This window comes from Nelumbo nucifera, chromosome 2 (assembly GCF_055504915.1).
Source record: "Nelumbo nucifera cultivar China Antique chromosome 2, China Antique-T2T, whole genome shotgun sequence".
NCBI classification, from domain to species: Eukaryota; Viridiplantae; Streptophyta; class Magnoliopsida; order Proteales; family Nelumbonaceae; genus Nelumbo; species Nelumbo nucifera.
The window spans coordinates 107,968,948-107,989,677 of record NC_142650.1 but is presented as its reverse complement, the minus strand read 5'-3'; the positions used below and the strand labels follow the sequence as shown (position 1 = coordinate 107,989,677).

At 35.3% G+C, this 20,730-nt stretch overlaps 1 protein-coding gene across 3 annotated transcripts; it reads left to right on the top strand.

Moving 5' to 3' along the window:
* Positions 1-6,499: 6,499 nt before the first annotated feature.
* On the top strand, positions 6,500-18,141 carry LOC104603432 (exostosin family protein). 3 transcript variants are annotated; one of them, XM_010267455.3, is made up of 16 exons: positions 6,500-6,515; positions 6,636-6,783; positions 7,299-7,654; positions 8,038-8,131; positions 9,343-9,532; positions 9,626-9,881; positions 11,573-11,788; positions 11,870-11,956; positions 12,043-12,177; positions 12,877-12,990; positions 13,111-13,358; positions 13,489-13,569; positions 13,672-13,903; positions 14,511-14,609; positions 14,736-14,921; positions 17,632-18,141. In XM_010267455.3, exons 3-16 carry the CDS (start codon positions 7,307-7,309, stop codon positions 17,731-17,733), a joined length of 2,388 nt encoding a protein of 795 aa, XP_010265757.1. In that variant the 5' UTR covers positions 6,500-6,515; positions 6,636-6,783; positions 7,299-7,306; the 3' UTR covers positions 17,734-18,141. The 3 variants fall into 3 exon arrangements, with proteins under 3 accessions (XP_010265757.1, XP_010265756.1, XP_010265759.1); XM_010267454.3 differs by lacking the exon at positions 6,500-6,515 and having other exon boundaries at positions 6,542-6,783; XM_010267457.3 differs by lacking the exon at positions 6,500-6,515 and having other exon boundaries at positions 6,543-6,783; positions 9,346-9,532.
* Positions 18,142-20,730: the final 2,589 nt, after the last annotated feature.

The window sequence follows — 20,730 nt, the reverse complement described above, 5'->3', positions numbered from 1 at the left end:
TCCGATTTGATTTCTTATCAAATCCTATTATTCGATCCAATCCAATCCGAATATCTGAGATGGGGTTGTTCGAATATAGGATCAGACTTCAGATCGGATCAGATCATGATCTGATCCATTTGTACCCTATTCAAAATAATTAATCTTTATTTTAATAATTTGTTATAAAAATAATTTAGTAATTTAAAATGATGATTAATTATACTAATGATGTTTAACAAAAATAATAAATTACTACTAAATACTTAATAAAATAATTATTTTTCCATATGATCTATTAGTGTTTTGTTTTATTTATTTTACTTTTTAATGATTAAATGTTACATTTTTTTATAAATATTACTTAAATATTAGTAAATATATAAAATTAAATTGTAATCATAATTAAATTAATCTAATCCTGAGCTTTAGATTTAAGACTTCAAGTTGGGATTGGGTTGATCTTTGAACTTAACCCAATTTGCCTAAGTTACACCCCTAAGAGCAATGTGATATTTGTAATTGGATTGAACCAAACCAAATACAACCCATGCATGCATTATTTTTTAGTTTTTAACTATTTTTAGATTAAAATTATTAATATTATAGTTGAATAAGGTTGGGGGATGGGCTACCCCATTGTGTAGCTGAGTGAACCCAAAAAATAAAAGATCTTTTGGCCAATTTTTCATAATGTATTAATTAACAGGTTTTAAAGCCACTTAGCCTGACCCAACCTACACCACCCGAGTGTAATTGTCTAGGCTTGGGACAAGCACAAAGATTACTTGTGTTAAACATAAGACTATGGCTTTCTACAAATCCAGAATTTTAATTAATTTTAGTATATTTTAAAAAATATATAAAAATCATATATATATATATATTAATATAAAATTTATTATATAAATATTATATAATAATACTTACCATATATGTATATAACTTTTAAGTCGAGCTTAAGGGTTGTTTAGTTTAGGTCTTGCCCAATGCCCACATTATGTGTGGGCTTGGTGGATATCCTAGCTCAAAATAAGATAATTGCTTTAGCTCGAAAATTATAGGTCTATTCAGGTTCGGTTAAGTTATAAACGATCATCCCTAAGTAGAAGGAGTCTACTTATAAATATTAGTTTTAATATTTTAATTATTTTTTATAATTTTATATAGAATTTAAATGATTTATTTTATTACTTTTAATATTCTATTTTGTTATTAATTTAATTATCATATTAATATTAGCTATTTGTAAAGATAATTCAAATGTATTTAATTTACAAAATACTATTTTTATTAATTTCTTAATTTTAATAGTTACTAGATAAAAACTTGATAAAGTTTAATATTTTTTTATTAATTCTAGTTAGTAATTTCAAATTATAATTTTTGACAACTAACCAATTAAATAGAATTTGAATATGAAACAAATAAATGGAAATAGGATGAAAATAAAACTCTCTCTCTCTAGAATACAATAGGCTAATAATGAAAATCTTATAAAAATATGCTAAAATAGGTAAATGATGGAAGGGATGGGATGGGATCTATGTGTTAGAACATGGTCAGAATTTTTAAGCCCAAAGTACAGTCGAGGTAGATGCCAAATCGGAATTGATGCCAATTTATAGGTAGGTGTTGATGTATAAAAATGGAGGTATTTGACATTTTGAATGTTTATAAATGTAAAGAAGAATTCAAAAATCTGCATTGGGCCTGTCCATACTTTTCAATTTTTAAATTATTCTTTGTTTATGAGTTAGGTTGGACTAGGCCCATGCAGGCCTCACATTAAATGATGTTAGAATCCAAAAAAGTTGAAATATCTCAATATGATTTGAGAAAACTTGCCAGCCTGCAGGCCAAAAATTATTTCCATGCCAGACAAACAAGAACGGACTTCCCCGTGCAATGAAAAACATTTCTTTATCCTCTACAACGAGAGATTCCCAACGTACACCTGCCAACAGAATTCATATATGATGGGTCTCAACTCCCAAATTTCATGATGAGATGTGCAGTGTTAGCTGCATTTCCTCACCATACAAACCTGCATTTCCCAACCGTCGCAACCAACAGTTGCAATGACCAGTTGAACCGGACATTGTATTGCAACTCGATCCGGTCTTGTTGGAATGAATCTGAATCATCTGACCACCCCCCGAAAGTTTTTGCGGACTTCGGGGCGGAAGAACAGGAGAAACAGCCAATCGAATCTCTTGGAACAAAAGATTCCAACTTAACGGTTTTTGGATTCAGAGCCACCTGCCATTACTTTAAAACAGCATTAAATTTTGTATGGGTCAGATCTCTTTACTCTAATACTCTTGAGTCTTGAAGTAATTAACAGCGCGACGCACGAGCACAACTGATAAGCACCGCATCTTCAGTTTCCCCAGTTTTCCACTGGAAGATTCCCCAGCTCCTCTCAACTCCAGAATCCAGATTCCTGATCCATGTTCAATGCCCCCCGCGTCATCAGAAGGTCCACATACGACATTCGTAATTTTATCCTAATATGTTTGCCTTGCCTTTACGTCCTTGTCCATTTATTTATCTCTTTTAACTTTCTATATATAATAAATACATTTATTAGCAAATCTCTTAAAATATCTTGAAATTTTAGGAAATTGACTAATTCTATCCCTATTATTATTTAGAGAATTTTTTCTAACAGTTGATTAAATTTTCAGTGATATTAGTGTCTATTATCATTCCATCACAATCCATTCGTATAGAATTTTTTAAAACTCAATATTATCCTTTTGTGATTGGTTTTGCTCTCTAATATTTACTCGGTTAAAGGTCAAGAACACAAAAGGGAATTTATCCATTGTTTCTTGTGATATTATAGGAAGTGCACATGAAGCTAGCTAAAGCAAAGATGGCATCCTCAGAATCTAGTTTTGGGGTGAAAGATGATCCCTCTTGTTCACTTGTTTAGAGGTCTTGATGATCCAATCTAATTTTTTGCGTTGCAAATGGTTTTGTTGGATATCTTTATCTGTTGGGAAGCTTTGCCGATAGAGGAAGTTTGCCATGAGGAGAAGATTAGCAAGGTGTTATTCAAATGTTTCATTTTGAAAATTTAAAGAAAAAATGATAGATAAAATAGTCTTTTTTTGTCTTTCTTTTAATGGACACTAACGGCATTGGAGGATTTAATTAATTGTCAAAAAAAAAAATGGAGGTACTTAAAAGTAGGGGTAAGTTAATTTCCTAAAACTTAGGGATACTTTAAGAGATTTGCCTTTTTTTTTTGATAATTGCGCTCGCATTGCTGCTACACAATCCTGGGTGAAAACAATGTTAGTGTGATTATTAAGGTTGTGTTTGATAGCATTGCTATTTCTAGTGAAACATTTTGGGTTGATCAATGCAATTTTGTGAGAGATATGTATTGTATGGACAACCTCCCACATACACATTTTTAGGGGGTGTTCTATAACATAAATGTTTTTGTTCCCATCTGTTTTAAAAGTCACCACATTAGCAAAAAAAAAAAAAAAAAGAAAGAAAATGTTCTTAGATTTCATTTTTTTGTTTTCAAACAATTTGGTTTATTTCAAAAGACAATACATGTTTTTGGGACCATTGAAATTAATAATGATTTTTAAAAGATAAGAATTCTATGATTTATAGAACATGATGTTAAATAACCAAATAAAAACATGTCATTGAAACTAGAAATTCAATAACATGTTCTTGGTTTCAGTTTTGTAAAAAACAATATGTTTTTTACATCAGATGGTTTTGATATATTTTTGAAACCAACAACAAAAGAATCATATTGTTAAGGTAAAGCCTATTTAAACTATAAATAGCCTCAATCAAATAACAATAACAATTTTATGCCAATTTATATAAATCAACCTCAAGTGTTGTAGGTAGGAACTGCAATGGTACCAAAGAAAACCTAAGGGGACGTTCACTATTATATATTAATTATTTTTTGATAGCGAGGGGTTGCAAAACAGAGGAACCCTAGGCACTCCTAGGGAAAATTATCCCTACAAAATCTAAAAAAGAATAAGGGTCCATTTGGTTCGTAGTCGGAATCAGAATCATAATTAAAATCCACTGGAATTAGAATCAGAATCAGAATAGTTCATTCCTATAATCTGTTTGGTTCAGATAGGAATGAGAATGAGAATGAAAATAAGCAAGAATGAGAATGAGAATTAAAATTAGCAGGAATGGAATTTTATTCCCAAAGGAGGGGCAGACACTCCTAGGGAAAATTATCCCTACAAAATCTAAAAAGAATAAGGGTCCATTTGGTTCGTAGTCGGAATCAGAATCATAATTAAAATCCACTGGAATCAGAATAAGAATCAGAATGGTCCATTCCTATAATCTGTTTGGTTTAGATAGGAATGGGAATGAGAATGAAAATCAGCAAGAATGCGAATGAGAATTAAAATTAGCAGGATGGAATTTCATTCCCAAAGGAGGGGCAAGGAATGGCCATTCCCAAATGGGGGAATGCCATTCTATCAAGAATGGAAATAGGATTCCAATTTCACCCAACCAAACAGACCCCTATTCCTGTGAACCAAATGGGGCCTAATATATAGATGATTTTGTTACTATAAGATTCCTTTTCTTTGCAACATAAATGCATGAAAATACATATCTAATCATTGTAAATTCTAATTTACTTTAGCTTTAGATATAATTTTGTCTTTGTTTGTCCAGGATGAAGGGCAAGTAAATGTTGGTTGTTTGGGAATGAAAAAGAGGGTAATATAATGAGGGCATCCACTTATATGGGAGAGAAATAAGGTAGGAATACAATTGAATAAACCTTGCATCCAGTTTTTTGAAATCAAAGTTTGCAATGCCAATGAGATAACATAGTACATGGTCGCTTTGTTTGTATTTTAACTTGGACTTGGTCTCATTTGCATTGAAGCATTCTAAATAGGGGTGTAAACGAATCCAAAAATCTGATACCAAATGTGAGATTCAAGAATTCAATTTAATCTAATGGAATTTGGATAATTCAAATACATTAAGGGCCTATTTGGTTCATGGGAATAGGGGTATGGAATTGAAGTTGGAACGGACCATTTCAATTCCAATTATTTGATTGGGTGGAATTGGAATTATATCCTCATTCCTGATGTAATAGCATTCCCTCCCCCTTTTCTTCGGAATGAAATTCCATGCCAACTGATTCCAATTCTCATTTTCATTCTTATTTGAATTAAACAAACTATGGGGATAGACCGTTCTGATTCTGATTTCGATTTCGATTTCTAACTATGAACTAAATGGACCCTTAGTAGTTTGAATCTGGATACAAAATTTATGCCATTTAGTTTATCAGGTTGAATTTAGATGCGACTTTCTTTGATATGATAAATTACAATACTAATATACACATATTCGATGATTTAAGAGTCTGTTTGGTTTACAATTAGAATTAGAATCGGAATTGGAATGGTCTATTCCTATAACCATTTGGTTTAAATAGGAATTAGAATGGGAATTGAAATAAGTTAGAATAAGATTTCCTTCCCAAGGGAGGGGGAGGGAATGACCATACCCTCAAATTGGGACATGCCATTCCACCCTGAATGGGAATGGGATTTCAACTCCATTCAACCAAACCGTTGAAATTGAAAATGGCCCATTCCGATCTTATTTCTATGAATCAAATTGGCCCTAAATACCTCTAATGTCTCTCTATAAGGTAGGAAGAGTTCACCAGGTGGGGGGTTTGATTGGTAAAATCCTTTCCATTGGCTTAAAAAAAAAAGAAAGTCTTTTTGCTATCATGTCTTTCTAGCATTATAGATTTTCTTTTAAATAAAAGTAATAAAGAATTGCAATAAAAAAATTCTCAAACTCAAAAAGGTCTATTTGATTCGTAGTAAGAATCAAAATCGAAATCCTTTAGAATCAAAATAGTATAATCTCATAGTTTGTTTAGTTCAAACAAGAATGGAAAATGAAAATTAAAATTAATAGGAATGAGATTTCATTGCGAAGGAAGGGGCAACATTCCAGCACTAATGAAAACAATATTCTGATTCCACCCAACAAAACAGTTGAAATCGGAATAACTTATTTTGACTCCATTCGAAACCCCTATTTCCGCGAACCGAACGGGCCTATAAATCTTTGGTTACCCCAAATAAATAGAAAAAAAAAAAAAAACAAGCAAAGCTCAAATATTTGATTATTTTCACCTCACCTCTATAGGGGATTTTAGTAAAAAAAGGGCAAAAGCCAAGATGCCGAGGTAGGACCCATGGAGAGCGTGGACTTCTGAAGTACAAAACGACAAAGAATGTTGCTGTTAACACATGGATTTTCTTTATTTTTGGTAAACACGTGGATTTCATTTGAGGCTGAGAGTGTTTGGTTACTGTGATTTGTGATGGGCTTTTTGTCGTTTTTGCTTTTTTACTTTCTTTCTTGGGTAAATTCTTCTCCTTTCTATCTCTTCCGTCTTGATCAAACTAATTCCCTCTGGTACTGGTTGTGGAGAATGGAGAAGGGTAATCTCGTCATTTAATGAAAATATGAGGGTCAGTTTGTTCAAATTCTTGCAGCGAGGGCCTTGGCGGCTCTTTTATTGACCTTCGCTCTCTCTGCATTGTTCATTATTGTTGTTCATAATTGAATTATTAATTTTTTTTATTTATTAGTGTTGTGGGTGGAGTCAGCTCTTCTCCATTGGCTGATCCCTCTCAATGGCCATATGGCATTCAGAATCTTCAAATTCGTTGATTTCATCCTTTTGATCTTCCGTTTTGCTGTCTCGTCTGAAACGCTGTCATCTTAGATTTGTTGAAGGTCAGTATTCTTCTGGATTCTATTCAGTTTCATTCTAAATTTTGCTGAATTTTTCAAAATTTTTGAATCAGACCGAGATGAATATTTTTAATAATCTGAAATCTTCCCTGAATTATTCGGGATATTCGTGTCTCTCTGCTGAAAATCTGTGTGTGTGTGTGTGTTTAAGTTTTGGTGTTCTATGCGGAGTTTGCTAATTTTGTCCCGAAACTTTATGGTTAGTTCCCTTGCAGGTGAAATTATTTTCACTCGCTTACTATCTTTCTTTGCTGGAATTTGTTATTTAACCTGCCACTGAACAATTTTAAGAGAAATTTATCAATGGGTTTCTGATTTTCTGTCTTCCATTTTTTGAACTTTTGTTAAAGATACGTATTGTGGTCTTGCAAATATTTCTGAATGATCTTTGCAATGGTTCTTTCTGGGGACCTTTTTAAGCCTGTTTATGTTACATAGGGAGAGTTTTGATCATGTTAATTCATGAAACTGATTACGTTTTTTGACTGGTGTGAAAGTTTTTGAGATGATGATCTCTGTTAAGACATGGAAATGCTCGTGGTCTCTGGTAGCAACCATTGCTTCTATCGTGGTATTAGTTTCATTAGTTCATCTGTTCTTGTTTCCTTTGGCGCCTTCTTCTGTTGATTACTTCAGTACCCGCCAAGTTCAGACTTCTTGTTCCCCATTTAATGGGTCAACTGAAAGCAATGCGCATGTGGCTAAAAATCAGCAACCCCGTCTGGATTTGAGTAGTCGGTTTCCAGCTGATTTGCACAATGCAGTGGTTTATCGTGGTGCACCATGGATAGCCAAGATAGGACGATGGTTTTCTGGTTGTGACTCAACTACCAAGGCAGTAAACATTATTGAGGTACGGTTTTTGAAGAATGGTTCAAGCCCTGCAGAACTGGTCTCTTTTCAAATTCAAGTTATGATCGGGTTTTTGTTGGCTTTTGACTCCCAACAACACATCAGATTTGTCTTTCTCAAATTTTTCCTATCTTATTATGAAGATCCTTTGTTGTATATTAGATGTTGACTTAAATGTTGCAACTTTTAACTGTTGGGGTCTCTTTGATTGTTAGTTGGTATCATAATTTTCATTCAGTTAATCATACTTAAGATCTAAGTCTTCAAGAGAGGCTAGCTTATTGGATATGATTTGTCAACCTTTTAGCTTGTGAAAAGGATTAAAGAATGCCCAATGTCAGTTTTTGTTTTCTTGCTTGTAATTTATAATCACTTTGTTAATAGAGAATAGGTGGCAAGGCCTGCAAGAATGATTGCAGTGGTCAAGGCATTTGTAACCGGGGACTAGGACAGTGCAGGTGTTTTCATGGATATGCTGGTGAGTGTTATCTTCCTTTCGCTTTGTTTTATTATGAAACACTGAATTCAAAAACTATGTAAGATATCTGGCTATTCAACATTTAGCCCATTAACATTATCACTTTATTTGTTTCATGAGTCTTATTAGCATTTATGTTGCCTCTTATATATACCATATGAAGAGAACCCACCCTCCTACTCTCTTGGGTATTGGTGTTGACATAATTCTTGAGCCTTTTTTATTTTGAGTTTGTGTAGATTTTCAAATTTCTCTATAACTTGACCCAATTAGACAGGCAGTAAAAATAAAAATTGTTTCCCATGAACGAAGTATGTTGCAACCTAGGATTCCCCCAGCCTTTTCATGCATGTGCATAGCATGTGCCTTAGCCTATTAAGCATATGTTAAAGCCCAAGCAATGGGCTTTGCAATACCTCTTCTTAATAAAAGCTAGTGAAAGTTATGTTCCTGTTTTGGGGAAATTACTTTCACTATAGTTAAATATTAAATGTATATGTTATTTTCATTTCCTTCAAGGTTTAAAACTGTTTTTCAATCAATTCAAGGTTTAAAATTCATAGTCTAATAAATGTATAGAGTGTGTTACACCTTTTAGTGCTCTCCATTTGAAGCCAAGGAATATTGGATTTTAACCATATTCTGGTGAGGGGCCATAATGAAGCTGGTTCCTGTAACCTGGAGGTTCTTGTTAAGTACTTTTGTCAAATATGGGTCACAGGGGAGGCAAATTTGAAGAATTTGCAATACCTAAATGTTATTCAGGATCAATTATGTTAGGGAATATCATTTTTTTCTCTTGCATTTTTGTCTCAGAAATGTACCATTATTTATGGGGTTATCTTTTCCAACACCCTAATCCCAGATGTATGTTATTATGCTTGTAACTAGTGAAGTTTCTGAAATGATTTTCTTCAATAAAACCCTATTCTCTGTAGTATATTTCACTTTTTCCTTTTACAGGATTTTTCATATTCTATGTCCCCTGTTTGCCTTCTTTTGGGGCCAATTTTGACTCCAAATGCTAACAAACTTTTTTATATTTAGAAATATGTTGTTAATTCATTTAACTAATCATCTCTTGTAAAATCTTATAGCTCCTTTTTTAATTTTCAGTACAATTATATTCTTTTTTACAGAAAACGGGATGTCTAGGTAGTAACTTTGTCTAATCAGTTATACACTAAGATCCACAATATCTACTTATTAAGCAGGAGAAGGATGCTCTGAAAGATTGCAGTTGGAGTGCAATTATCCAGGATCACCAGAGATGCCATATGGGACATGGGTTGTCTCAATTTGTCCTAGATATTGTGATAAAACGAGGGCAATGTGCTTCTGTGGGGAAGGCACAAAATATCCAAACCGTCCTCTGGCAGAGGCATGTGGATTTCAAATAGAGTAAGGATTCCCAGCTTTCATTTCTAAACTTCAATTGAAGATCCCTGAATTCCTCCACACAAAATTGATCTGAAGCACATAACCACTTTTCAGCTTACCTTCTACACCTGGTGGGCCCAAGCTGACTAACTGGACAAAGGCTGATCTAGATGTCTTTACAACAAATAGTAGCAAACATGGGTGGTGCAATGTCGACCCACAGAAAGCCTATGCTTCAGAGGTACAATTTAAAGAGGAATGTGATTGTAAATATGATGGTCTCTGGGGGAGGTTCTGCGAGGTGCCTGTGCAATGCACGTGTATCAACCAATGCTCCGGTCATGGGCATTGCCGTGGTGGATTTTGTCAGGTAGGTGATGGAAGTTTTCTATATCTAGGATGTCCTCCATTCTTCTTGTCTACCTGTTCTGTTTGTCCTTTTCTAAAGACAAGGAAAGGAAGACAAAATATATGGATCTTTTTGGATTTTTCATTCTGTAGATGGATAAATTTAGAGGATTAGTATTTGTACAAGTGATTCTTTTCACAATTGTTGAATCTTTTACTAAAATTAAGTGAAAAATTCTGTGTAAAGATTATAGAATTTGAACTTTACCATCTATTATTGGGGCTGTGATCCTATTCTGGTCCCAGCTATATGGGGTATTGAGCAGTGTTTTAAAGGTTATGAGGCAAGGCAGGCCAAAAAAACTCAAAACTTTTTTGCCCTTATGGCCTCATAAGATACAGCAAAGGCATATTCCCCAAATGTTGAGGCGCATGTGCTTCTCGCCTCTCACCTTAAGTAGGCAGAGGTGTAAACCTCTTATAAAAGAATATCATGAAGGGAAAGAAATGAAACAAAAATTTTTACTTTATCAAAGGGGTCATAAGATACATATCTCCTTTCAACCAATAAACATGCATCTGTATTAGATTTTTTTCTTTTAAATTTAAAATTGAACTATACTACTACCTTAACTTGTGCAGCCTTATTTCCTATTTTGGGCAATCTCATGTATTCTAATTCAAGCAAAACTCTCTAAAACAAGCACAGATAGTTTTAGATGGACCTGTCCTTAGTTCTCTTTTGGAAGTCGAAAATCTTTTTGTAATCTCAAATAGGATAGTGGTCTAATTTACTTCGTAGTCTCCCACTGTACAGCCACTGGTTGTACTTGGTTTTTTCTGCTTTAATGAAATGACACTTTATCTCTTCTAAAAAAAGAATATAACAGTATAACTACAATACAAAGGATATGGTAGAGGAAAGCTAATAAAACTTTACTTCCTAAAGTTTTTCACCTAAATCCTAATACAATGATACTCAAAATGGGCTTAAAGAATTTTTGAAAAAATAGAAGGATATTTGCTTAAGGATTAAAACAATAGAACAATACACAAGGGTGTTACTCTCCTTTAAAACACATACTTCTTTACTAAAAGGATATGTCTCGTACAAAAAGTTTGACATGCCTAAAACATCCCTGCCAATTTAGTAATACCTGTTCAATTCATTTAGAGGATGGATCTTATATTATATTGTAGTGATGGAAACAACTTTTATTTTATTTTGCATCCATAGATTAATCATATTAAGATTCCCTCTATAAGATTTCCCCCTTTCCTGGTAATTTATGCTCTCTTGTATAAGTTACTTAAATTGGTTTTGTTCATATGCTTGTATTATTATGTTTATTTCTGTTCATGAGTTTGTGCAATCTCAAGAGGGATGGCCAAGGAGAGTGGGGAATTAAAAAGGTACAATATGTGCCACAAAAAACTAAGCTATAGGAGTACGTTATCAATTTCATTAAATGCAAGTAATGCCTTGAGGCTTACACCTTGCCTCCTCTTTTAGCCTTTTAAAACCTTGGGCTTGAGAGGAATCAACTGGATACAAACCTAACCTCCAGTATTTTTCACATGAAGTGGTTGCTTTCAGACCCGAACCTGGACTCTTACACTTGTCAGCCAAGATTTACCATCACACTGAGCTATTTACTATTTATTGTTCTGTTCCTTGATGTAACCTACTAACAGGTCATTGTTCATGTTCAGTGTGATATTAGTTGGTATGGAACAGATTGCAGTATTCCCTCTGTGTTATCATCTCTCAGGGAGTGGCCTCAATGGATTCGACCAGCCACAGTTGATCTACCTGATAATGCACATCCCAGCAGAGATCTTATCAACATGAAAGCTACGGTGACAAAGAAAAGGCCTCTTATATATGTTTATGATTTGCCACCAGAGTATAATAGTCTGCTCCTTGAGGTTGGAATTAGCCCTTATACCTGATAACCATAGGGAAATCTCTTTTTGATATTCCTTATCTATAGCTTTTGGGTGATGCAGGGTCGACATTTCAAGTTCGAATGTGTAAACAGAATCTATGATGACCAGAATGCAACATTGTGGACAGATCAGTTGTATGGTGCACAGGTATAACTTGACCTCTATTTGACAACAGAAAAAATAATAGTATCAGAAGTAGCTTACAATTGATTTCTTCTAACGCTCCTTTGCAGATAGCACTCTATGAAAGCATTCTTGCTAGCCCTTATCGAACATTAAATGGTGAAGAAGCAGACTATTTTTATGTTCCAGTTCTTGATTCATGCATTATAACTCGTGCAGATGATGCACCTCACTTGAGTATGCGGGTAAATTCTTTGGCTCATGAAATTCCACTTTAATGGTTTTGCAGGTTTAATAATTTCAATTTAGGGGTGCAAATTTGGTGTGCTCAACCTGATCCTGAACCAGACCAACTTGAAATTTTAAACGGGCAAGGGCTTGGATTTTGCCACTTTGGTTCTTTGGCTGGGATTGGCCCCAAAACTTCGTTTTTTTTTTTTTTTTGTTTTTTATATTTTTTGGGCTGGCCTAGGCCTAGCACTTGGGTAGCCTTAGCCTGGATCGACCACAGCTCAACTTTGATCCAATCTAAATCCAAACCAACCATCCACTAATCCATCCATCCATCATACAAGGATTGCATTTGACACCTTGGGCCCAGTAGGCCCACCTAACCAACCCAAGCCCAGCTCGACTCTGTCAAGTTTTAGTTTGGGCTGGGCCTGGACTGGGAGATTGGGCTTAACCTTGGGCTCAGGCCTTATGCCTACCTGGATTGACCTTAAACCCATCCCAGCCCGCCCAAGTTGCACCCCTATTTATATGAATTGCATTACCTACTCATTATAATTATATATAAGCAATCAACTTTTTTATTTCATATGACAAGAATTATCTTGGGATTATTTAACAGAGATTTTAGCTATATTATCTCTTGCATATGTGTATTTGTATGTGTGCATATTGCCACCCAGTTATAATGTTTATTTTACCTTAAACTTCAGGACCACATGGGGTTGAGGAGCTCTCTGACTCTGGATTTCTATAAGAAGGCATATAATTACATAGTTGAGCAGTATCCTTACTGGAACCGTTCTTCTGGAAGAGACCATATTTGGGTACGATATAGATAGAGAACCTTCATTGATACAGCAGAAGAGTGAATGTCAATTACTTCCTATTTGTTATCTTTCACCTTTCCATGCTCCTAATGATGACGCCTCTGTATCTGAAGGCAGTTTTTTTCATGGGATGAAGGTGCTTGCTATGCTCCCAAGGAGATTTGGAACAGCATGATGTTGGTCCACTGGGGGAACACAAATTCAAAGCATAACCACTCAACAACAGCATATTGGGCAGACAACTGGGACAAAATTTCCTCTCTTAGAAGAGGCAATCATCCATGCTTTGACCCTGATAAAGATCTGGTGCTTCCTGCATGGAAAATACCTGATCCAAAATCCTTAGAATTGAAGTTATGGTCAAGGTATTTATCTCATAAAAAAATTTGTTTAGCTAACTCAACTTTTGCTTAAATTCTGCTGGTTTTGGCGAACAGTACATTCCTATTGACAAGAAAACAATCACAATGAATCAATTGAGCCTTTTAATTTCAGGTCCCGTAAGAATCGCAAGACACTGTTCTACTTTAATGGAAATCTTGGACCAGCTTATAGAGATGGCAGACCTGAAGATACGTATGTAAACCAAGATACATTCTTTATTACTTGGGGTCTTACCTTTTCCTCTGAAACTTAATTTTACAGAACAAACATTTATTTTTGGCCCTTATTATCCAGGTATAGCATGGGTATCAGACAGAAGCTGGCAGAAGAATTTGGATCAAGCCCTGACAAAGAAGGTAAGCTCGGGAGGCAACACGCAGAAGATGTGATCGTAACTCCATTGCGCTCTGCAGATTACCACAATGATTTGGCCAGCTCCATTTTCTGTGGAGTGTTACCTGGAGATGGTTGGAGTGGTCGGATGGAAGATAGTATCTTGCAAGGGTGCATACCTGTTGTCATCCAGGTAACCTGACCTTTCACATGTTTCATGACAAACATAAAGAAGAAGAATATAAGTTACCTGCCAGGTAGGGATAGCTTAGCAATAGCAGAATAAGAGATGGAGTCCATGCAGCTAGGAAATTACCACACACTAGATTGGTTCCACAAGGTCTCTTTAACCAATAATCAACCTGATCTGATAATCCTAACCACTCAATCTATTACATGCTGGTTGATGAATGAGTAGCATTGACAGTTCAGAAGCAATTATAGTATAGGATCTTGATGATCACCTGATGGTTACAATGGAGTCTCTCTTAGGTAGGTCTCATCAAATGATGGATTCTAGACTTGCATTTGTTTCAGGAAATGCAATTGTGGGTAGACTCCTTTTCTTACATACTATAATCTTATATTTCCCCCATCAGGAAAAATGGCAGATTATATTGCACAGATTAGTTTCCTATGATGACCAGATATTGGCAATTACTATTCTGGTCATTAATCATGAGCAGCCTATTTCCCTGGGTACCTTTTGTTCTAGACATTCATGAGTCAGCAAGTAGCATAAGTATTTATTGTTTTCTTATAACCTAGAATTATTATTGATTTTGTTACTATGGTTTCAGGACGGGATCTTCCTTCCATATGAAAATGTGCTCAACTATGAAAGCTTTGCTGTTCGAATTCGTGAGGATGAGATTCCAATCTTGATAAAGATTCTGCGGGTACCTGCTCCCTAACATTCTTTGGTTGGCTGAGCCATTGCAGTACTTTAATTAAAAAAAAGTTTCTACTGCAAGATGACAGCAATTAATACTACAGATTGATACTGGTCTTCCTTCATTGTACAGGGATTCAATGAGACGGAAATAGATTTCAAATTGGCAAATGTGCAAAGGATCTGGCAGAGGTTTTTGTATCGTGATTCTGTTTTGCTTGAGGCTGAGAGGCAAAAACGTGCTTCTGGTCGTGTGGATGACTGGGCAGTAGAGTTCCTGAGACTGAGTGAAGACGATGTCCTTGCCACATTCATACAGGTACTCAATGCACCTGCTATGTGTTGAAATACTTTAATTTTCAGCTCCTTATTGTAAGCGCCTTTAGAAGTTATTTTCATTCTGTTTGGGTGCTGTTATAGAGACAGACAACCAGGGGTGAGCTGGTTATTCTACTGGTGGTATAAAGTGATATAAATAATAGAAGAGGCTCATGTCTTATACTTCCTCTTCTAAACATGTGTTCTCTTTTCTTCTTTTTAATACATTCTTCTACTTTCTTTTCTAAATCAACACATGTAACTATTTAGATTAGTAATCAATCAAACAAGTCTATGCCAGTCATAGCTGTTGGATATTTTTTCCAAGTCACCATATTTAGTAATAACTTGACTCAAACATTAGATTTCTGGATTATATACATATAAGACGATTAAAATTCCAACACTTATCTCCTAAATTGGTCATACAATAAAGATAATTTGGATGGTATAGGATTCTACTACTGTAATTTTATCTGATTTGAAGGATGAATTGAAAATTGAAATGCTCTACGCTTATTTGTTCCAATTGAGCATCAGTAGTTATGTTTTGTTCTTTTTTATTTGGTTTGGATTGGGGGGGGGGGGAGCCTTGAAGAGGGGTATTATGTTTGGGTCATGGCCGTTCCACTTCCAAGAGGAAGATGTGGATCTTTCAATTTTATGTCATGTGGGATGTAACCTATGTTAGGTCCATAAGATGCTACTGCTTTTGGTGCCCTATTGATCTCTGAATAATGAATAGGGAGTTTGATCCATTTTATTCTTCTCTTCCTAATAAACTGATGGAGGTATCCAATCAATAAGAAGAGTTGATATTGGATATCTTGTTCGATTTGGAAGATCTTGCTAATGAGTAGTGAGACAACAGCAATTGGCCATTGCCCCCAGGAGGCCTTGACATGGAAAAGGTTAATTTTGGTGAGTTGAAGAAGCCGGAAAGAACATCTCTATTGGAAACTGGACTACATTGATAGTAGCTTATTGAGTTTATGGATCATTTAAGGGAACTCTTTCCTTATTTTAGCAATGTAACCTGCTTATGCCATTGACAATAATTCATCTGGATCAGTGGGTTGCCACTGGATGGCAGGAACTTTAAGCTAGGTCCCTCTTAGTCCATAAAAATCCAAGCCCATTTTGTGGACAACCAGAAGATATAAGCCATTTATTTATTAATTTCCAGTTGGCCTCTCAAATATGGACAGTGCTTATGGGTCAATTGCCAACACCTAGTTACATGAATTCCCACTTCATATTGGATTGGTGGTTGGAAATAAAAATGAGGAAAGGTGATAAGATATTTGACCTTCTTTGGGAAAGAATGGCTTACTTACTATGTTACCTATGGAAAAACAGGAATGAAAAAGTCTTCAATAACAAAAGTTTTAACCCCCTGCAGATAGTAACTAAGACCTTAAAAAGTTAAAGAGAATTTTTGGAAGCCCAAGGGAGAACAGGTAATGACTGCAAAGTAGAAAGAAAAACCATTTGGATAAAGTGGGTCCTGCCAGAACCCAATATCATAAAGATCAACTTTCATGCTTCAAAAAGGGTGGAAGATATGATTTTGGATGCATAGCAAGAGACTCAAATGGAAAAATTATAAAAGTAGTAGCTGGTCCAATTGGTATCTCGTTCATTGCAGTGGCAGAAATGAGAGAGAGTCTGGAGGCCCATAAACTAGTGAAGTCTTTGGGGGGTGGGATGAGTTATCATCAAAGGAGATTCAAAGACTTCAATTGAGACTCTAAAGGGATCAAGTTTGTCAGCGCAGAGGTGTCATTCTACTTTGATAAGTGCAAGAAAATCATGTGAAGAGGCCAGGATTAAAGTTTCCTACAGCCACATTCATAGGGAGGAGAACCAAGCTGCTGATTGGTTGGAGAATGGTCATTATAAAAGCCTAGACTCTGATCGATCAAGTGATTGGGATTTACATTTCCTAGTTACGATAGATGCTTTAGGTTGCTTCTTTGCTTGTGTTTAATATTTTTCTGTTGTATAAAAAAATTGTGGTAGTGCAACTGGATAGAATGACAGTAAGTAGTAATCTCTGTCTAGTGTTAGGTTGCATAGGTTCCCACCCTGCATGTAATGTTCAATCTCAGTTAAATATCAGACATCTTAAGGTACTTCAAGAGAGCCTTGAAATTTGTTTACTGGGTATGTGAAAATATACTGCTGTCCATTTAAATCCTTTGGTATACTATTGCTACTAAGATCAGATAATGGTGTAAATTGAGAATATTAGGATGCCCATTACTATTCTTCCACATATTTGTATCTCTTATATCCCTATCACCTCATAAGATCCAATTATTTTTCACCATTAAGCTAGTTAATATGCAATGGGTAATGAATAGAAGATAGCTTTGAAAAGGTCTTTGGTATCAACTTGTGCACTCATACCAACTTAATGGCATCTTCTTGAATTCTTTGATGCCTTTATGAATAAGCCTCTTTTTAGTGAGAACTGCGAATCAACAAGTGTCTTCATGGCTTCAAAACAAACAAACAAACAAGTAAATGGTGGCATGACATTTCCATAATACCATCTACTGTTGATCAAATTTTAAGAATGCTTATAATGTGAAATTTCCTATTTTAAAGGTATTAGTGTTCAACAGATTTAATGCTTATATATCTGTGGATTTATATTTTTAAGTTCTAACCCATTGATCTAGCTGAGTTTCCTCTGGTGTAACAAGGTTCTGCACTACAAATTACATAATGATCCTTGGAGGCGGCAACTTGGTTATTTGACAAAGGATTTTGGATTACCATCAGAGTGCTTGTTAGACACCAACTAATGCGTTATAGGTCAACTGGAAAGTACTTGGAAGGAATTGCAGTAGCTCAAGAATTGGGGAACAGAAGCAACGTTTGTCATTTTCAGCAACTGAGATCGACCCTGCAGCCTGCCATTGCAATTGAGAGAACCACTGTGATAGTTGCAAGTGTCGGTCTCAAGTTTAGAGCTACAAGTTTCTTGTTGTAACAATTATCTTATTCAAGTACAACTCCTAACTAATTTATTAATCTCTGGCCAATTTTACCCTATGAAGAAAGGGCAGAGAAAATGTGAATATTATCCTCAGTAGCAGGTGTGCGGGAGTATTAATTTTGTTTTGGGAGAGAAGGATGCAAACAAAACTAATCTTCTTTTCATCCATTTTTATTCATCCGTAATTTGCTAGAGCTTCTTTTCATAACTTAAATCCTTTTGCATCAGGTTTGGATGAAAATGCATCTCAGGTTTTTGAAAAACAGGTGAACTGAAGCGTGCTGAAACCATTAGTTAATTGGTTGATCAGTTTGGCTCTTCAGTTGCTTTGTTTTTTCATATTTTCAATATATATTATAAAAATATAAATATATAACATAAATACTATATATATATAATATTATATTTTAAATAATATATAATATATAAATATTATATATATTCACTAGTCCGATCTGTTCAGATAACCACTATTTTTTCTTTTAGGTCAACTGTTGACCAAAAATCGAACTGGTACCACCAGTTTTTGCAAAACATTGAACCAAAACCAAATAGATCACAATAGCTATGCCATATGACGCTGACCTGGTAATAGCAATACTCTATTACTATTTTAGAGTAATGATCATGAGAGAGCACTCAGCAGCCACGTCAATAAAACTGGTGAATCCCACCATGCACATTGGTGGGATTTAAAAAACTTGCTAATAGTTATTTTGGAGCCATTGACTGAAGAGCACTGTTATAGCTCATAACATTTACTAGTGATGCAAACTGATTGGAGCGGATTTGAATCAGCGTATATTTGAATCTAATCCGATATTATTCATAGTGGGTTTGATATGTCTCGATCTAAATTTGAATCTTATTGGCAAGTCGGATCTGATCCGATTTGACTTGTTTTCTTTAAAAAATTAATAAATTATTAAAAGAAAAATAAAATATACCTAAATAAAGAAAAAACAAAAAGTACAAGTATTTTTTCATTATTTTCATCATATATACATGTTTTTATAAAAAAATAAATAATATAACAAATTTATAAAAATACAATATAAATAATATATTTATAAGTAAATAAATAAATAACATATATATTATATATATTTATATAAATAAATATATAACATATATCAAATCAAATCTTCTCGGATCGGATAGGGGTGATCTGAATTCAACCAAATAGGATTGAATCTTGGATCGGATCAGTTTCACCCCCTAGCATTTATCTAGGAAGTCAAGAAGGGATAGCTTCTGAGGAATCATCCAATTTAGAAAGCCATGTTTTTCGTCTAATAAAAGTTTGGTGCATCTTTTTGCCCAAGTTGTTGGCTTTTTAAAAGCCCAACAGCCTACTTTTTCGTCTTTTTCCATTTGGTTGGGAAATGATCTAGTTGCCGAAAGATGCAGTCCCGAAAAGATGTGAAAAGCCTGTTTCAGGCTATTTTCAAGAAGCTCCAAATGGATATTTTCACTTTTCTTTTGCCTCATCTTCATGCAGAAAGACGCATGAAAAGATGTGCCTCCACCAAACGGTCTATAACTATAAGCTACCAAGATCTTTATGCAAAAGCTCAGTCTTTTGACTGTTAAATTTTCGAGAAGATCCTTAATAAAGACTTATCAAACGACACTGAAGAAAAAAGCCAAATTCATGCTTCAATTGGAAGGGCTGAAGTTGGTTGAACTTTTCACTGAGTTACTTAGAGCCATCTTTTTTTCTGTCTGAACAAGAGCAAATTTGAGCTTTCCATAATCCAGATTTTTTACCAGCATTGACTAATAGGCTGTTCGGATGGGGCCTAGCATGCAAAGCCAAAAGCCGCCACAGGAAAGCCCCCTCAAAGGGCACAAATAATGTGGGGCTACAGCCTACAATCCCACGAGCAATAGATAGATGCTGGAAGAGTAATAATCAGGAATTCACATTGCACTCCACATGCACATCATCACAGCGTGCATCAGGAATATTTACCGTACTTGACATTGGTTGATGTTCTCAATACACGATTGAGATGCGTTGATGTCGATTCAATGAGTGAACTTGAGTCACGAGTAAGAGCTCTCGTTTGACAAACCATTACAGAAAAGAATGCTTTTCAAAACTCAAAAGGGTTTCTTCTGGCAACATAGCATGGGGTTACCAGTCCAAACTTGCCACGTGAGAGGATGATGTGGCAAGCATAAGAAGCACTTTTGGGCTAGTACTTACCTGTAGGAATGGCAAAGGGGCAAGGCGGGGCCGGGTTTTTCCTGCCTCTTACCCAAACCTAAATTTAAAATCTCCACCCCATACCTGCCCCGAACCCCAATGGGGCTAAAAATCTTAACCCCATCCCCATCCCTGCAGGGAACGGGAATCCCAATTTTACCTCGCCCCAGTATACTTAATAATTTATTTTTTTTAAAATTTATCTAAAACTATTTTATATTATATAATATAATATAGTCAAGTCGGACCCCACCCCAACCCGAGTTTCGGGTTTTCCTCGAATCTGCCCCAAACCCCAATCAGTGGTCAAAAAAACCCCGCCCTGATTGGGGTGGGACCCCACGGTACGGGTCAAATTGCCGTCTCTACTTACCTGCCACTAGTAAGAGCCCTGGCTTTTCCTTTGGCCATAAACCGATTATCTATTTGTGCCAACCATGGCTTTGCTTCTGGCACAAGGAATCCACCATTTGACCTGTAATTCACTCCATACAAATAGAAATACTGACCCTAGAAACAATCACTGCTAGGAACCTAGCGCAAATGTAAGACCTTTTTACAATTAATGCTTTAACCAATGATTCTTGGAGC

Bases quoted from the DNA above. Each gene is read 5' to 3' on its own strand.
- LOC104603432 (XM_010267455.3), top strand. From the start codon at position 7,307: ATGATGATCTCTGTTAAGACATGGAAATGCTCGTGGTCTCTGGTAGCA. The intron at 12,991-13,110 runs GTACGATATAGA...ATCTGAAGGCAG, and splicing joins CTGGAAGAGACCATATTTGG to TTTTTTTCATGGGATGAAGG. The intron at 13,904-14,510 runs GTAACCTGACCT...CTATGGTTTCAG, and splicing joins GCATACCTGTTGTCATCCAG to GACGGGATCTTCCTTCCATA.